Source organism: Microchirus variegatus (assembly GCF_963457635.1).
Source record: "Microchirus variegatus genome assembly, chromosome: 2".
NCBI classification, from domain to species: domain Eukaryota; kingdom Metazoa; phylum Chordata; class Actinopteri; order Pleuronectiformes; family Soleidae; genus Microchirus; species Microchirus variegatus.
In genome coordinates, this window is record NC_139803.1 from 37,852,897 (window position 1) to 37,869,504 (window position 16,608).

The following is a 16,608-nucleotide window of genomic DNA, read 5'->3' on the forward strand; positions in this document are numbered from 1 at the left end:
TTATACATTTTATTGACATTTTATTTCTCATACATTCTTGTGTCTGTAGTACGCCAGGGAAACTGACCAGTTCAATAAGATAAACAGGAATGAAGTCAGACAAAGGCTTTTCTCTCTGGATCCTGAGACACAGGTATTGAAGACGCCTCTTGAAACACACGGTTGTCCTATGATTTATTTATTTCAGTATTGATTCAAACTATTTGATCTCCCCCTCCCTTGTCCTCCATTATGCTGTCTCCTCCCCCCTTATCTCCTTCCTCACTCTCTCCTCTGGATCAACCTTCTTTTTTCTTTTTTCTTGTTGTTGTTGTTTTACCCTCCTGCCTCCATGGCTCCTGCTTGCTTTGTTCCTCTCCTCCTCCCTCTTGTCTCATGTCCAGAGGCTGGACTTCTCAGGCATCGAGCCCGATGTGAAGCCATTCGAGGAGCGTTTTGGCCGACGTATCATGGTCAGCTGCCACGACCTGACCTTCAGTCTGCAGGGCTGCGTTAGTGAGAAGGGAGACAGCGTTCTCACCAATGTATGTCATTACCTTACCTCCATAACACACTTTCATTTTACTCTATAACTAATTTTTATTTTGTTTATTATGAGGACTGGATCGTAATATCATGATAGAACTTTTTTCAGTGTTGATGTTTTCCTCTGAAAGTGTAAAATATGTCTATGTTTAATACATTTTTGGCTTTTTTCTGTCCTTAAACTCTAATCACTTGAAACTTATCATGATCATTATTGATACTGACCTACTTTAAAATGTTTTATCATGACAATCAGGCCACCTGTCGATCTGTCCAGCCCTATTTATAACAAACTGGGCCCAAAAAGCGTTGACCTTATCACGTTGTAATCATCTCTGTGATAAAAAACACTTTCCCTCACCTAACTGATTTTGTTAAAGTTATCCTTTACACACACACACCACTGATCCTCCACTTTCCTTACTCTCTACTGTCCCAGATAAAATAACTCTCATAATTCATGCTTGCTACTCTGGAAGAGCAATAAGTAATCTGAACGATATATGAGATTAGAGCTCTGTATGTTTGTCAAAGCATCTCAATGTGCCGTTAAGAGCATGTGCGAGCTCTGTCTTTGTCAGAGTGGATGCCTGTAGTCATAAAAACCCTCTTCTGGTTACTGCTGCATTAGAGGGGTTGTAGGAAGATTAAAGTGACTCATATTTGTGGTTTGGATGCAGCACACGGCCTGTCACGTTCCCTCCACTTTTGCCTTCCCTCTTTTCTTGCACAGTATCAGACAGGTTTACTGTTTACTGGACGAATAGAGGCTTGTCCGTGATGCAGGGATCATTCATCCTGGCATTTGTGTGCAGTCATTCAGAGATGTGTTGGCTCTGTTGCAGCAGAATGTTGCCAAACTATGGTTCAACTTTCAGAACGAAGGGAGTGTTTGTGTGTATACGGCAAAGAAGTATTTATTTCATTAAACTGCTGCAGTTTTTTGAGCAGTAGAATTCACTCTGGAAACGTTTTGTGGACGCTTCCTTTTGTTTTCAGTCTTCCTCAAACCTGCTTGCAGCCGTCTCGCTTTACTAGCACAATGTTGCGCACAAACACTTCCTTAGTTCTGGTAGTATTGCTTGACACAGCCTGTTTGTCAGATCACTGTAGATTTAACTTAATCCTTCTCAATAATCATAATAAGACCTTAACACATCTCTCCGCTGAACCCCAGGTGGAACCGTTCTTCATCAGCTTGGCTCTGTTCGACGTCTCCAAGAGCTGCAAGATCTCGGCCGACTTCCACGTTGACCTAAACCCGCCCTGTGTCAGAGAGATGCTGACCGACACCTCGGGCCAGCTGTCTCCTTCCTCGGACTCAGATGGTGGTGGAGGAGGAGTCAGGGAGGGAGGAGAAGGCCTGATGGTGAATGGAGACTCTGGAAAATGCAATGGTCTCCCTGTTCTTCAGCGAGTGTCAGAGGCTCTGCTGCGCTTCCCCACACAGGTAGAAACTTTGTTCGATTTAGGAAATGATTTCATTTGAGTCACTCTGCTGTTCAGGACTGTGTGTGAAATCTGAATCACTGTTTGAGTCGATCAAGGTGTGTGTGAAAATGGCAATGCAGTGATTGTTCAAGACAAGCCTCACTGCAATGATGGTTTTGGACAATGTCTGAGAGCTGTGCTTTGTTGTTTTACCTGAGATTGATTTGTGCGGTGTCATAACATCCAATCACAAACAAAAAGCCACATGGACTCCTCTGCTGCTGCTGTCGCTGGCGTATTAGATGGAGATTTGGCTGCTCTGTCATCCTGTTGGTTTAGAGGATTTTTGCTGATTCGTATCTTTTGAAAGCAACTTTTTGTGCCAGTGTTTATGACAGTCAGACCACATGAAAACACAAGCTAAATGAGCAATAGTCCAGTCTGATTTTTGCTTTTTTTTTTGTTTATTTCTGGAGAGGATGTTATGTTTTTATCCATGTCTGATCGCTTCTTTGTTCATTTATATGCTTGTTGAAAGACGGAGTATGGGAGGAAGCCATTACTTTGAGGCAAATCAAGTAAAAGGGGCTTTCGATGACATTTTTAATAATTTTGTGGAGTTTAATTAGTTTGGGTGGTAAAAATCATGAATTTGTTGTAACATGTGAATATCCTTTATTAAACATACACCAGTTATCATCGAAAATGAAAGGCAACCACTGTATTTTAACACAGAGAATTGACCACACGAATACAGCGGTCATTATTTTACAGGATAGATGTTTTATTGTATTTCAGAGTGGATTACAGATTACAGTATTTAGTGTCCAGCTTTACATTGAGATATTATTTAGAACCCGTATCACCCACCCCTTGTTCACTTTGTTATATTTACAAGAAACCCCTGTGTATTGTTCCCAAAAGTATTTTCAAACAGACCATGCAAATACACGCCCTCCACCTTCATCGGCTTAAAATTTATCCTGACTTGCTCTGAAAATTGTCCTTGCTTCTCACTCTGACTGCAACTGGCCAGGGTGGGACAGGGTTTTTTACATGAGCACTTCCCTTCTCCAACATCAGAGGACTCTTGTGACACAGTGATGGCCCAGTGATGGAGCTCTTTACTCTGAGAACATGATAATAGTTTTCATGTGATTGTAGTTTTTCCAGATGGCGAGGCGCTGTCTCCAGACAAAGCTTGGCCCACGTCCAGCCTTTAATCCACATGAGAGAACTAAGTTTAGCTCATTCAGCTGGCATTTGCGAGTGATTTCAGACCTCTGTGGTTTTCCAGTTTTCTTATGTGAGCTCAAGGCTTGGTGATGTATAGCTTTAGTAGTCTAGTCACTTTCTTTTCCCCTGCACTTTAGGTTGCATTTATTTCAGGAAGAATAAGACCATGTGTGAGCTCTAACTGTGGCTCAGGCCTTGTGCAAACTCCTGCGGGTTCTGTTGAAGTGAGCCACACACAACATTGTCCCTCACCTCCAGCTGCTGATGGAAACTTGGGCTAAACAATTCATAATTTTCACAATTTGAAACAGCAAGGCAACAGTTTTTGATTTGTTGCCGTTAAATGCCCATTTTAAAAAGCAATACATACTTTGAAGTTCTCATCCTTGCATTGGAACATAGTAATTCATATTTTGGTGGTATCTTGTGTGCTAATGCTTTTAAATATGCAAGAGTAAATGTTGGAGTTAAGTTACAATGGCAATACAATCTCATTTTCAATAGTGTGCCCTAATTGTTCAGCGCTATTGGAAAGCGAGAAAAAGTAGAAGGTGAGAGAATGAGTTGTGGGAATTCAGTCTGAGCAGAAGCAGTATTTGTAGTACTTATATAGGGGCAGTTTAAAGGCTTCAGATATCAACTTAAATAACTTCCATATGTCTAATCTGTATAGACTTAATGTCATGCAGTGCCAGCCCACATCTTTGAAGGTTTCTCACCAGCAGAACACACACATTATGCACACAAACACATGCATAAAAACATAGCAGGCTCTACCTCTGTGATTAGTGGGCTGGTTTAGCTCAGCTGACCACAGTTTAATTTAGGTGCCTCGCTGGGTGTGGTCCAAGGACGTTGCCTCCACTTGTTATACGGTATATCTCTCCACTACATCACCAGCTCTCTGGACCAGGCCATTACATAACTTCTAATGTAATACATTCATTCACATCTACAAACCAGCAGTTGTAGGGGTGTTTTGTTTTTGCTGCTTTGCCAGTCAGCTTATCTGGTTATGTAAGACGTCGATTGAAGAAGACGTTTTCTGCTAAGTATGGAAAATATATGGTGATGTCTTGTTTCTGTGATTGGAATCAGATGCAGTCCCGTGTGGTTTGTATTTAACTGATTAAAACTTGTGGAGATCAGTGAATGAGGGCTGATGGAGTGTGTGTCTGGCACCATTATACCCCCTCCCTCTTAGATGTGTATCATCAATGTGCTTTGCTGTGTTTGCAATGTCTCATCTATTTTGATTTAAAGCTGCATTAGCTTCTGAGGAGTGCTACAACTCACTCAGCTGAAATTTTTATGGTTTCCAAAATGACTTCCTGTTACTTCTGTGTATATTTTTTTAATTTCCCTCTTGGGTTTTTATTTGAGTTTTAATATCAGCCGTGTTGCCTTGTCTGAATGTACTTTCTGTCCTGTTTGTATGAAATGACACCACAGTTTAAAGACGACCTCATCTCATCACACCAGAAATAGACATGAGCCTCGTGCGGTTTTCCTGTATCGGTTTAGCTAACAGCAGCCACTTCCCCTGCACTTACCTTGTACAGAAGTTTGAGTTGAACCGTTTCGTTCCAAGCACTTTTGATGAGTGGTTTCTTTTCATGTATGTCCTATATTTTCTGTGGAAAGATACAAATCAAATCCTAATCCCAGATCTTTTTCAAATCACAATCCTCCTCTAATCAGCTTCCTCTCCGTGTGCCCCCTCTGTCTTCCAGGGAATATTTTCAGTCACCAACCCTCACGCAGACATCTTCCTGGTGGCCCGTGTGGAGAAGGTTTTACAGAACGGCATCACCCACTGCGCCGAGCCGTACATTAAGACATCAGACGTCAACAAGGTCTACTGCCTTTGCTTTTCGCCTCATGCACAAGTCTCAAAATCAGCAGTGAGCTTTAAATATTTCTGTTACTCTCCGCAGACTGCTCAGAAGGTGCTCAAAGCTGCCAAGCAGACATGCCAGCGCTTGGGCCAGTACAGGATGCCATTTGCCTGGGCTGCCAAGTAAGACAGGGATAAACATTATCCAGTATTCAATCTGTTTGGATTCATCTTTGGAATGGCTGCATTTATAGATGTCAGGCGAAATTGATATTATTGAACTGCAGCGTTGATTTCAGTCCGTTAAAGAAAGCACTGATGCAATACATACCGGTACTGAAGTAAATGCATTTAAGATATACTATGTAACATTTCTACATTACAATATGAGACTTATGTCGTAAATTTTTTCAAGCAGTGTACTTTAGTGTGTACATTATCCAAGAAGTGTCCAAAACTCTTTATACATACCATTTGCTGCACTTTCTGCTGCCAAAACTTTCCATGAAATTCAAATGCACAGAGGAAATAAATAAGACAATATGACAACAATTCCCATGATCCCACACCAAAGCCTTAATCTCTGATTGAAAATGTGTGTAAAAGAGTGTGTAACTTGTGTGATGGAGCCATTAAAGCCAGGTGTGTGTGTGTTTCCAGGCAGGTGTTCAAAGACGCTCAGGGCAGCCTGGACATGGATGGCAAGTTTTCTCCACTCTACCGCCAAGACAGCAGCAAAATATCCACAGATGACCTCATCAAGCTGCTGGCTGACATCAGGAAGTGAGTCATCACCTTTTCGTCTCCTATTTTAGCCATTGCATTACTTTACTGTACAACTTTGGCGCCATATTTGGATGTCACATCGTCTTCTTTTTTTACTCTTAAGACCAGAGAAGAGCAAACTTCAGACCATCCCTGGACAGCTGAATGTCACCATTGAATGTGTTCCACCTGACATCTCAAGTATGTTTGTCACACTCCCCTTATCCCAACATTTGTCACTCAATCTGCAGCAGTTGGTGCACTTTGAAGTCATGTTCCTGCCTTTAAAACACACCAATCTCACTGTACAGTGTAAATAAAGCAGCTGTCATGTATTAGGGATGGCTCAATACCACTTGTTTGTGTCCGATAGTGATATCACAATCTTGAATTTCTACTGATACGGATACCAGGCTTATCATCTTTTACCTCTTTAAACATCTTAGCATACTGAGAAGTATGTGTGAGTTAATGAAGCATTTACACACCACATCTAAGGTTTACAGATCATATATAGGATCTTGTATAGAGTGTGAAAGAAGAAGAAGAGTTTAGTTTCTTCATCACTAAGGTGACGGACAAACAATACTAATAGGTGACTCATAAATATACTCATGAAACATTAACTGAAAGTCTTTTGGGTCACAGCAGCAAAGGGTATAAACAGGAAGGAAAGGAGGAAGCTGTTTTAGAGAAAGGGAGAACCATAATCAGGCTATATAATACATATAATACATAATAGCAATATGTGCCCAAACTCCTTGGCTTATCAATGTGTGATCACTTCTGTAGTAATGACTCCTAAACTGGCTCCTTGGAAAGGTACAACAAACAGGAAGTCATCAATAGGCACTTGGTCCCCTAACTTCTCTCCCCCAGATACAGTCACTTCCTCCTACATTCCTGTCAAGCCTTTCGAGGAAGGCTGCGAGCGAGTGTCCGTGGAGGTGGAAGAGTTCCTCCCCGAGGAGGCCAAGTACAACTACCCCTTCACCACGTACAAGAACCAGCTCTACATATATCCCCTACAGCTCAAATACGACAACCAGAAGACCTTCACCAAGGTGTGTGACTTCCAAATGAAGCCGGAGAGAAGATGTGATTACGGCTCTGTTGTTGTTGTGCATTGATTGACTGATGTGTTTCCTCGACAACAGGCCAGAAACATTGCCGTCTGCATCCAGTTCAAAGATTCAGATGAAGAAGGTGCAGCACCTTTAAAGGTGAGTTGTACAAACTGTACATTGTAGCATGTAGGCTTCTGTGAATGATTTAAATCATTAATTTAAAGGAACTAATGAAACAGTCAATCACAATGTTCTCAGTAGGTTTGTAGGAGCCTGGTGTGAATCCCCCATAGATAGGAAAAGAAGCCTTAAACATGATGATCTGTGCCTTTTATTGCGTTTCACAAATTGGCAGTCGGAGTAAGGCTGTGGGGCCAGAAAAGGAGAAAGGAAAAGCACAGAGAAGCTGGTTATTATAGCTGGCAGGAGAAGATAATGAATGGTCACTCTTTCTTTTTTTCTCTCTCTTCTCTTCCTCTCTGTTTCTCTCTGGCCGCACACTTCAAATATTTGCGGGTGGAAACATTCATTCAAGTACGACGGATTGTTTTTTTCTTTTTTCTCACTTTTTCAGGGAAGTGAGGAAAAGAGATATTCTTACACTTCAGCCCTACAAAACATTTGCACTTGATGCTCATGATTGAGAAACTCCACACAGACGGATACATGCATGCACAGGCTTCCATACCTATGGAAGTAGGTCTTTACCACAGAGAGGCAAAAAAAAAATGTTTTCAACAACAGTGAGCAGCAGGAGCCTGCAGCAGCACACCTATGAGCAGATGTAATCACAGTTAGCGGAAGCTCCAGGAGATTCTGGGTTTCACATAAGACACAGATCTGACTGAGAGGAAATTATTTTGTCTTCAGGGAGCAGGGACGAGAAATTTGAAGAATATAGGATTGTTCCAGGGATTGTAAACTGAATAAATGATTGCTGACCAGTCAAACCTGCACTCGTGAACTCAGGTTTGATTTATTCAAAGATGGGTTTACCTGTAATTGTACTTGAAGGTGGCTACCACTGCAACCAGTAGAAATGGTTTTTAGTCCTGTTCGGCATTGTTCATGTATGAACAGGACAGTTTTGAGCGATAAGACTCCAGACATCTCGTCCTGTGTTACACTTCAGCCCTCATCCTGCGTCATGCAATCAGGACTCCCATCAGTCCTCCATACACAGCTGCTCTGCTGTGTTCGTACCTTGTTATCTGTAGTAACAAATCGTTGCTGAAATCTACTCAATTGTCCCCTCCTCCTCCTGCACCTTCCTTTCCCATTATGAGATGAGAGTTTGAACCCTGTCCCCTCTCAGAGCCTCCTCCTGCAGAAGCTCCAGCTGTTTTTCTGATCCCGGCTCCTATCAGTCTCAATTTTAATCACTGGGCTCCAGAACTCTGTCCTTCCTCTGGAACAGCAATGCTCATTATTGTTCATTAGAGACATCTGCATTGGTAGCATCCTAATTGTTTTTAATTTTTTCCCCATTGTTTCTAGAAATATCACGGCCTTGACTTTGTTTTATAGGCGTATTTCTTTCCCACAGAGAGCCTCCTCTCGCAGTGACACCAAACACATTGGCTGTGCAATGTTTTGGGATACATTCATAATTGATCCCACATTTGTAACCGCTAATGTCTTTTGTTGCCATGTGGAAAGAAAGGCTCATTATTTATGTCACCACATGTGGAATTAAAGTTCTGTAATTGTTGTGATGGTTGATTTTCTGTCATCAACATCCAGCAACAGGAGCAGCAACAGTTAGGGGTTAAAAATCCATATCTGTTTGGGTTTTTTTTCACAATGAAGCCCTTCTTGTCTAGACACATACCATGTTTGTGATAATTCCTGGTTCCATGCTCTTGTTTGTTTAACTGTTGTTGCTTCAAAGGTGCATGTGATGAAGGCCTCAAACACTCGCCATAACATGCCATATTTTTCTCCAAATATTATCAGTAACCACATATTGCTCACTGCTGTGCCCTGACATCAAAAAGCCCAGAGATGAATGAATGAATGTTTGCTTTCAGTGCATCTATGGCAAACCGGTGGACTCGCTCTCCACAAGCAGCACCTATGCAGCCGTCCTGCACCACAATCAGAGCCCGGAGTTCTACGACGAGGTGAGAGGACTCTTGACCTCATTTATATTCACTAAAATGCAAGTATAATCTCAGGGTTTACAGGCAGTGTGGCTTATTCCATGTGTCCAATAAAAGCTGTTCATCTGGTTTTTTGAGAATGATGAGAAGTGCATCTGCAAAAACAGTCGCTTCTGACTGCTCAAACCGCTCTTAAAAAGCATAACACCTTTGCACAGTGTGGTCCGTGTTCAAATTCCTCACTGCGATAATCCCATAAATCTGTCTCGGGGTTGAGCTGCGATCTCACACTTGACTGGTCAAGCAGTCGCCCTCACACACAGAAAAACAGGAGCAAATAAAAACGGGGGGTTATTGCCAGGATAGTGTTAAAGTTGGAACAGAGTTACGTCCATATGGTCCTGATGTCAAAGAGATTAGGAGTTCTAGAGTCCCCACATACACCCACGTGTGGGCTCGTACACAGTGGGATGTTCACTAGGACTTACTGTATTTCCACGTCACATCAAGGAGAATTACTGCAAACGCAAAACACTTACGTTTAACCTTTTAGCATATTTGTTTTTGTTGTCGACTGTGTTTGAGTGCAATATTTGATTGTGTAATATTTGCATTTAGATATTTAAGATAATTTTATTTGTATAGCACCTTTCAACAACACGATAATTCAAAGTGTTTTACATAAAACATTAAAAAGCATAGAAAAGTGATGAGTTTCTTCCGCAAGGAATACTTGGCATACCAGGTGACACATATCCACGAGTCATAGTAATTCTCACAAAACTCACTGCATGATTAATCTGTATTTGGTGAAGAACGAACTAAAAGCTGCTCTCCAGTTGCGTGTGTCATTTTCTGTGAGAAAATATGTGAGCCAAATCTCAGGGGACTCTATTTCTTTGAAATGTCCGCCCCCTTGTGGTTAAAATTCTAACATACACCCTATTTAGAAGAATATCATATTATAAAGGTTAGTGGTATTTGTTCCTGCATTTGTATAAGGAAATAACATGGTGATAATATAATGATGTCTGTGTGCAGGTAAAGATCGAGCTGCCAGTGCATGTGCACGAGAAGCACCACATCCTCTTCACCTTCTACCACATCAGCTGTGAGTCCAGCAGCAAGGCCAGCAGCAAGAAGAGGGAGGGAGTGGAGTCACTGGGTAAAATTGTTGGTTTATACGAATGCAGGATTCTTAAATAAAAAGAAATGTCTAGGATTTCACGGTCAAGTTTATAAGAAGTCATCTTTTTTTGTTCCAGTGGGTTATTCCTGGATGCCTTTACTAAAAGATGGGAGAATGCAGTCACTTGAACTTCCGCTCTCTGTAGCTGCTTCGTTGCCTACCGGATATCTGTGCCAGGATACACGGAAGGTATGGCATCTCAGACTAAAACCCAAGCACTAAGTAAAGATCTTTCAGGTCATTTCACTGACACATAAGTACTTCATCATGTTCTCCTCCTTTCTGAACAGTCCCAACCGGATATCAAATGGGTGGAAAATGCCAAGACGCTGTTCAAAGTGAGGACCCATGTAGCATCAACAATATATGCTCAGGTACATTTTTCATTCTCCTTATGTCCTTTTACCTTCTCACATCATTGAGATGCAATGTGTGTGTGTCTATATGAGATTGATTTTTGATCAATTCATCCACAGGACCTGCATCTTCAGAATTTCTTCCAGCACTGCCAGCTGATGAGGACAACATCGGAGGGCAGCCCAGCCGAACTTATCAAATACCTGAAGGTGAGGTTATGAGGTTAGCGTATTCATTTATTGAATATCTCCTATGAACGGCGGAGCCAGAGGAGCCGAAACAAACAGAAAATGAACACCATTGGCTCATCTTTTTTTTCCCTCTTCCTCGATCCCTCAGTGCCTACATGCCATGGAGACCCATGTCATCATCAACTTCCTTCCAACGGTGCTGATGCAGCTGTTCGAGGTGCTCACTGCTGCCAGTAAAGAAGCCCATGAAATTGCAGTCAACTCGCTGCGGTCAGTTGTTTTCTTGCGTAAAAAAATGATCGTTTGACTTTTCTGTTATTTACTATGAATCCGAATGCTCACATTGGATCGTTTCTCTGCTCAATGCTTTCAGTGTGATTATACACATCGTTTCCAGATGTCACGAGGAAGGACTGGAACACTACTTGCGCTCTTTTATCAAGGTAACCAACTGGTAACAACACTAGGGGGGTTAAATAATCCAAGTATTCAATCTAGAGTTTGGTCCAAAAAATGGTTTCAGTCACAGTCTCGTGAGATTTGACTGCAATAGTTTTACAGTCTGCAGATTTGTTTGTTTGCCATCAGAAAGACCTCCAAATTTCAGGTGCTTTGTTCTCCTGATTGTCAGCTCAAAAGGAAATGTTTGGTTGTGTCCTCCATTGCCACCACAAAACAACATTACATCTCTATTGTCTTTTTCTGATTAGCCAAAATAATGGCAAGGATGCAGAGCAATACACACTCATAGTGCCCTCTGTTGGACAACTTGGTAATTACTTCAAACTGTCTGATCTATTTTGAAGTCAAAACAGTTGAGTTTGAATTATCACCTACAAAAAATCAAGCAAAATTGATTTGGAAACTGATATTTAATGGAATGGTGTATTTTTGTGTATTTTGTGTATGAAACTGTGTTGTTTTTTGTCCCTCTGTCCTCAGTATGTGTTTGTGACCAACAACACCGCGTCAGGAAACTCGGCGACCACTCACGAGCTGATCGCCACCTCGGTCACGTCCATCCTGAAGCACACGGCTGATTTCAACACCAGCAATAAACTGCTCAAGGTGTGGATCATTCTGCATGAGTTTCCTTGTAGTACCGACACTGACCAGCAGAGAGAAAACTTGACCATGTCTCCTCCTTGTCTCTCCTGAAGTGCTGTTCTCACATGTAGTTGCATGTACTTTTATCTTTAAAAGTGTAGTTATCTGTGTGGAACATCTCAGTGAGTCACATTTTCTGTTGTAGATTCTTTTGATTAATATATTCCCTATGAAAGCTGTATCTTCACCAATGCCCCATATAAATAAGTCTAAGTGCACTTCTCTTTTATCCCTTTTCTCCAGTACTCGTGGTTCTTTTTTGAAACCATGGCCAAATCAGTAGCCCAGTACCTGCAGGAGGGCAACCGCATGAAGGTTGGCATTCAGTGGTTTCTTGTTGTTTCGCACAATTAACAGCAGCTCAACCTAATTGTCACAAGTCCAGGCGTGGCGTGAACTTCGTATCATGTTCAAAAACACTCACACATTCACTTGTCAGTGAATCATGTTTCACATTCTTGTCCCATTGTTTCATACAGGTCTACTTGTATGTTATTTTCAGTTTTTTTGTGATTGCTGACATGACATATTTGTCCACCACTTTAGATGCCACGTGCCCAGCGCTTCCCTGACAGTTTTCACCAGGCGCTCCAGTCCCTGGTGTTGTCAGTTATGCCTCATATCACCATCCGTTACATGGAAATTCCAGAAGAAGCTCGCTGCATTAACCTAAGCCTGGCCACTTTGATCAAGGTCAGAAAGACTTCAGAACTCATCATCTCACCAATGCAGTGTCTGAACTATCAAAGATCATTTCTCCTCATGACGTCTGTATCATGTCTCTTCACTAAAGAGGATGTCAAGTGTCATGTAAACAGTCATAAAGGATCTAAACTCATCACTAATTGCATGCATTTTACAATTTATTGTATGACATAATTTAGCTACTCCCCATATTGAATTTTTTTGGTCTGTGGGAGAAAGCCGGAGAAAACCCATGCACACGGGGAGAACATGCAAACTCCTTGCAGAAAGGCCCTTGTTCTAACCAGTTTGTTCCAATCTGGGCTCCAACCTGGGCGCTTGCTCTAGGCGAGAGCGCTAACCACTACACCAACCGTGGGCGTGGGTTTTCTCCGGGTTCTCCAGCTTCCTCCCACAGTCCAAAAACATGCAATATTAGGTAAATTGGTCACTCTAAATTGACTATAGGTGTGAGAGTGTGAGTGAATGGTTGTTTGTCTCTATATGTGGTTCAGAAACAAAAAAGTAGGTCAACATAAAATGGTTTCTTCTCTTCTCTTCTCACAGAGATGCCTGACCTTCATGAATAGGGGCTTCGCGTTCGGCCTCGTCAACCACTACATGTGTCATTTCAGTCTCAAAGATCCTAAGGTACAGTGGTGTCTTAACTCCGTGCTCATGGTGTGACTTGTACCGTGTATATGTTGTAAGGAAATTATGAGGTGCTTTTGTCTTGCCTCCGGCTCTGTAAAATACGACATGACTTGTTACCTGCAATGCAAAGTTGTGTGTTTGATGTGGTCTTATTTGATGTGTGTACTGTTCCTCTCATGTTATCTGTATCTGCTGCTCATTTGACTACAACAAATTAGCCAACACAGACTCATTGGCCTCTGTCTGATGAGATCTGTCAACGGTGTTCAGAAGTATATCTATAACGACATTTTTGCCTGAAACGTAGATAACTGATATTTACATGCTTTTTATATATATATTTGCTACAGGTGCTGACTGAAATGAAGTTTGACTTCATTATGACCGTGTGCAACCACGAACATTTCATCCCTCTGAACCTGCCCATGGCCTTTGGGCGCACCAAGCTGCAGCGGGTACAAGGTGAGCATCGGACGCCGCGTTCTGTGCATGCGCTAAATGGATTACACTTCCTGTCACATGACGATCTCGCCCCCTCACCTCACACGACACCCCTCCCAAACCCCTCACTGACCTTGTCCTGATCTGCATCCACCACACTGATGATCCCCGTCTGTTCCCCTGCCTAAATGTGGATGCCAAGTGGCCACAACACACTAATTTGACACCACAACAAAACATTTTTTTTACACAACCACAAGTGTATCGCGAACATTTGTGCGTTTGTGTAAATGCTGCATGTGTTTCACAGTTTCACCCCCCCACTGTCTTTATTTTTTACACCCCCCTCCCTCTCTGTTTTTTTGTGTGTGTTTTGCCTGTGGTCAGATTTTATTCCGTATGCGACGGAGCTTTTTGGCCCTGTAGGTAGGTGATGCTCACCGCACCATACCATATCGCCACCACGTCTGCTGCCGTATGCAAACCTCACCTTGCACTTGACCTGGTCCTTGTTCTGAACTGCACTAACTCACCTTTCTGTCAGCCATCTTTTTCTCATAAGACAGCCATTCGCTGAGAAAGGGAATGAATGTCTTCAGTGCAATGCCAGATTCCAGGCTAATGCCTTAATGTGCCTGCCAGGGCCCGAGCTTGTGTTTTAGATGGCAGGAGCTTCACTGTTCTTCATGCTTGACTGACGTTGTATTTAGTAAATCTATCCCTTCAGGAAGCTACAATACGTGTTCCTCTCGCATTGCTTACTCTTCTCTCTGCGAGGATAAAATCAGAAGGATGCATTGTTGTTCTTGTTTAAACAGCTTCTCATTTCCGGCATCATGTCTCTGATTCCTCTGGGATTACTGCTCCTTTCTAATTATTCTGATACAAATGTAATATTTACACATCTCCTCCTGCAGGCAATGTGTAATTTCTGTCTTTAGTTCTGTGGTGTGGCAATCGTATCTGAATGTGTCATGTGGGTGTGTTCATATTCTGTTGCATTTTGACTTTGCAGTGTTGAATTCTGAAAGACTGAATTGTATCACAGTTCCTACTAATACTTTTAAGACCTTCTAATTATGACTTAATTTCACTTTCTGGGGAGGAAGTAGGTGCATTTGGATTTGCAGCTGCATGCACATTTCATATTCAAATAAGATAATACATTTGAGTACGAGAACATGTGTGTAATGGCATCATTAAACTGACTCTTCCTGTTTGGCACAACCACAGAGCAGAGTCTGGAGTTCAGCCTGACGGAGGAATACTGCCGCAACCACTTCCTGGTGGGTCTGCTGCTGAGAGAAGTGGCTGAGGCCTTGCAACAAGGGCCTGAGGTCAGACAGCTGGCCGTGAGCGTCCTCAAGAACCTGCTCATTAAACATGCCATGGATGACCGCTATGCAATTTTCAAGGTGAGTAAAGGTGCAATGGGACTAAAAATAGCCAAAAAGGACAATGAAAGAAGAATGTGAAATGAGAGAGAGTTTCAGAATTTACCATACAGGAATCTGCGACACCCTGTACTCAAGCAACAGAAAGAAAGTGCCATAAAAGCACCTTAATAGTAGAAAAGGTGTGGTTCATCATCAAAGTTTCACCAGGACATTCATGTATGAAGGAATGTGTCACAGTCATAAATTTAGATTCTATGCCCAGTGCAAATCCCGCCTGCCAGGTCTGCATTTCTTAGTAAAATAAAAGCCTAACAACAAAGGTATGCATTGTCCCCACTATACCCCACTGAACACTATTTAAATCTAAATGTCACGATTTGCATGGAATAAGGGCCGTGTCTGATGGGACAAATTTGACTAAGCTACATATGCTGAGCTGTGGTTCAACGGTGTGTCCGTTGCTTGGCACAATATCGTTATCTGTTATGCAAACAACCATCGAGTGCGAGTGTTTGCTGCAGCAGACAGATGTTATGTTTGCGTTCAGTAGTTAATGACAGCTGGAGCCTTATCAGAATTAATTTATGAGTCTCACAGTTGTGTCAGGGCATTATTGAGCATACAAGGTGATCATTTATGTTTCAGAACCAACAGGCCCGCGTCTGTTTGCTCTACCTGCCACTTTTTGAGCTGCTCTACCAGAACCTGAAGCAGCTGTCTGCACAGCCACACACCTCCAGCCCTGGCCTCGGCCTCAACGTGAGTCCCCGTTTATGTTTATGTTATGTTGTTTATGTTACACTACTGTTCAAAAGTTTGGGGTCACCTATACAATTTTTTTGTGTTTTCCATTAAAACTCACACTTTTATTCATCAAAAGAGTTTCAAAATGAATAGAAAATATAGTCAAGACATTGAAAACTGTTTTCAGCTTTGCTAACATCATTGCACAAGGGTTTTCAAGGGTTTTCTAATCATCCAATAGCCTTCTAACGCGATTAGCAAACACAATGTACCATTAGTCGTTTACCACATTAACAATGTACAGAGTGTATTTCTGATGCATTTCATGTTATAGTCATTGAGAAAAAATGATTTTCCTTCAAAAATAAGGATATTTCTAAGTGACCCCAAACTTTTGAACGGTAGTGTATGTAATGTATGTAAGTTGTATCATGCAACAGAAACACAGTCTTTCCTTGTGTCGTTTGTGCAGGGCTCCAGAGACGACCTGATTTCAACAGGTTCCACTGACAGCAGGAGAGTCAGCACTGCAATCGAGAGAGACCACGGTACGTTGAGAATACTGCATCATCCAGTGTGCGAGGCCCTTCACACCAGACACGTGTTTGTCACACATGTCTAACATGTGTGACAAACACATGTATGACTCTTCATTTCTTTCTTAGGCTGGAAAACTTTCAGCAGTCTTTTTATTTTATTTTCACAAGGGATGACAAAACAATGCAAGTTATAAGGAAGTGTTGTAAAAACAAACAAATCTGTTTTACCAAGGCCAAGGTGGCAGTGTACACTGCTCGCCATCAACAGAAGGAAACAAAAGGTTGGGTGACGTATGGGCCAACAAAAAACCCTTTATAGTTTTTAGATAATGACTATAAAAG

The 16,608-nt window shown here is 42.0% G+C and overlaps 1 protein-coding gene across 7 annotated transcripts in view; it reads left to right on the forward strand.

Moving 5' to 3' along the window:
• Positions 1 to 16,608, forward strand: part of dock11 (dedicator of cytokinesis 11) — a 56,387-nt gene that overhangs the window by 17,938 nt on the left and 21,841 nt on the right. For 6 of the 7 annotated variants that reach the window (XM_083910212.1, XM_083910209.1, XM_083910211.1 and 3 more), the window contains 25 exons: positions 50 to 133; positions 384 to 524; positions 1,703 to 1,975; positions 4,926 to 5,048; positions 5,130 to 5,212; positions 5,690 to 5,812; positions 5,919 to 5,995; positions 6,674 to 6,858; positions 6,952 to 7,017; positions 8,892 to 8,984; positions 10,005 to 10,128; positions 10,229 to 10,341; positions 10,443 to 10,526; positions 10,629 to 10,718; positions 10,849 to 10,970; positions 11,074 to 11,143; positions 11,643 to 11,768; positions 12,051 to 12,122; positions 12,354 to 12,500; positions 13,059 to 13,142; positions 13,496 to 13,607; positions 13,974 to 14,012; positions 14,820 to 15,001; positions 15,629 to 15,742; positions 16,200 to 16,275. In XM_083910212.1, the coding sequence (XP_083766338.1) occupies positions 50 to 133; positions 384 to 524; positions 1,703 to 1,975; positions 4,926 to 5,048; positions 5,130 to 5,212; positions 5,690 to 5,812; positions 5,919 to 5,995; positions 6,674 to 6,858; positions 6,952 to 7,017; positions 8,892 to 8,984; positions 10,005 to 10,128; positions 10,229 to 10,341; positions 10,443 to 10,526; positions 10,629 to 10,718; positions 10,849 to 10,970; positions 11,074 to 11,143; positions 11,643 to 11,768; positions 12,051 to 12,122; positions 12,354 to 12,500; positions 13,059 to 13,142; positions 13,496 to 13,607; positions 13,974 to 14,012; positions 14,820 to 15,001; positions 15,629 to 15,742; positions 16,200 to 16,275 (2,803 nt within the window). The remainder of the gene's footprint in view (positions 1 to 49; positions 134 to 383; positions 525 to 1,702; positions 1,976 to 4,925; positions 5,049 to 5,129; positions 5,213 to 5,689; positions 5,813 to 5,918; positions 5,996 to 6,673; positions 6,859 to 6,951; positions 7,018 to 8,891; positions 8,985 to 10,004; positions 10,129 to 10,228; positions 10,342 to 10,442; positions 10,527 to 10,628; positions 10,719 to 10,848; positions 10,971 to 11,073; positions 11,144 to 11,642; positions 11,769 to 12,050; positions 12,123 to 12,353; positions 12,501 to 13,058; positions 13,143 to 13,495; positions 13,608 to 13,973; positions 14,013 to 14,819; positions 15,002 to 15,628; positions 15,743 to 16,199; positions 16,276 to 16,608) is intronic. The other variant, XM_083910210.1, reaches the window with a different exon arrangement.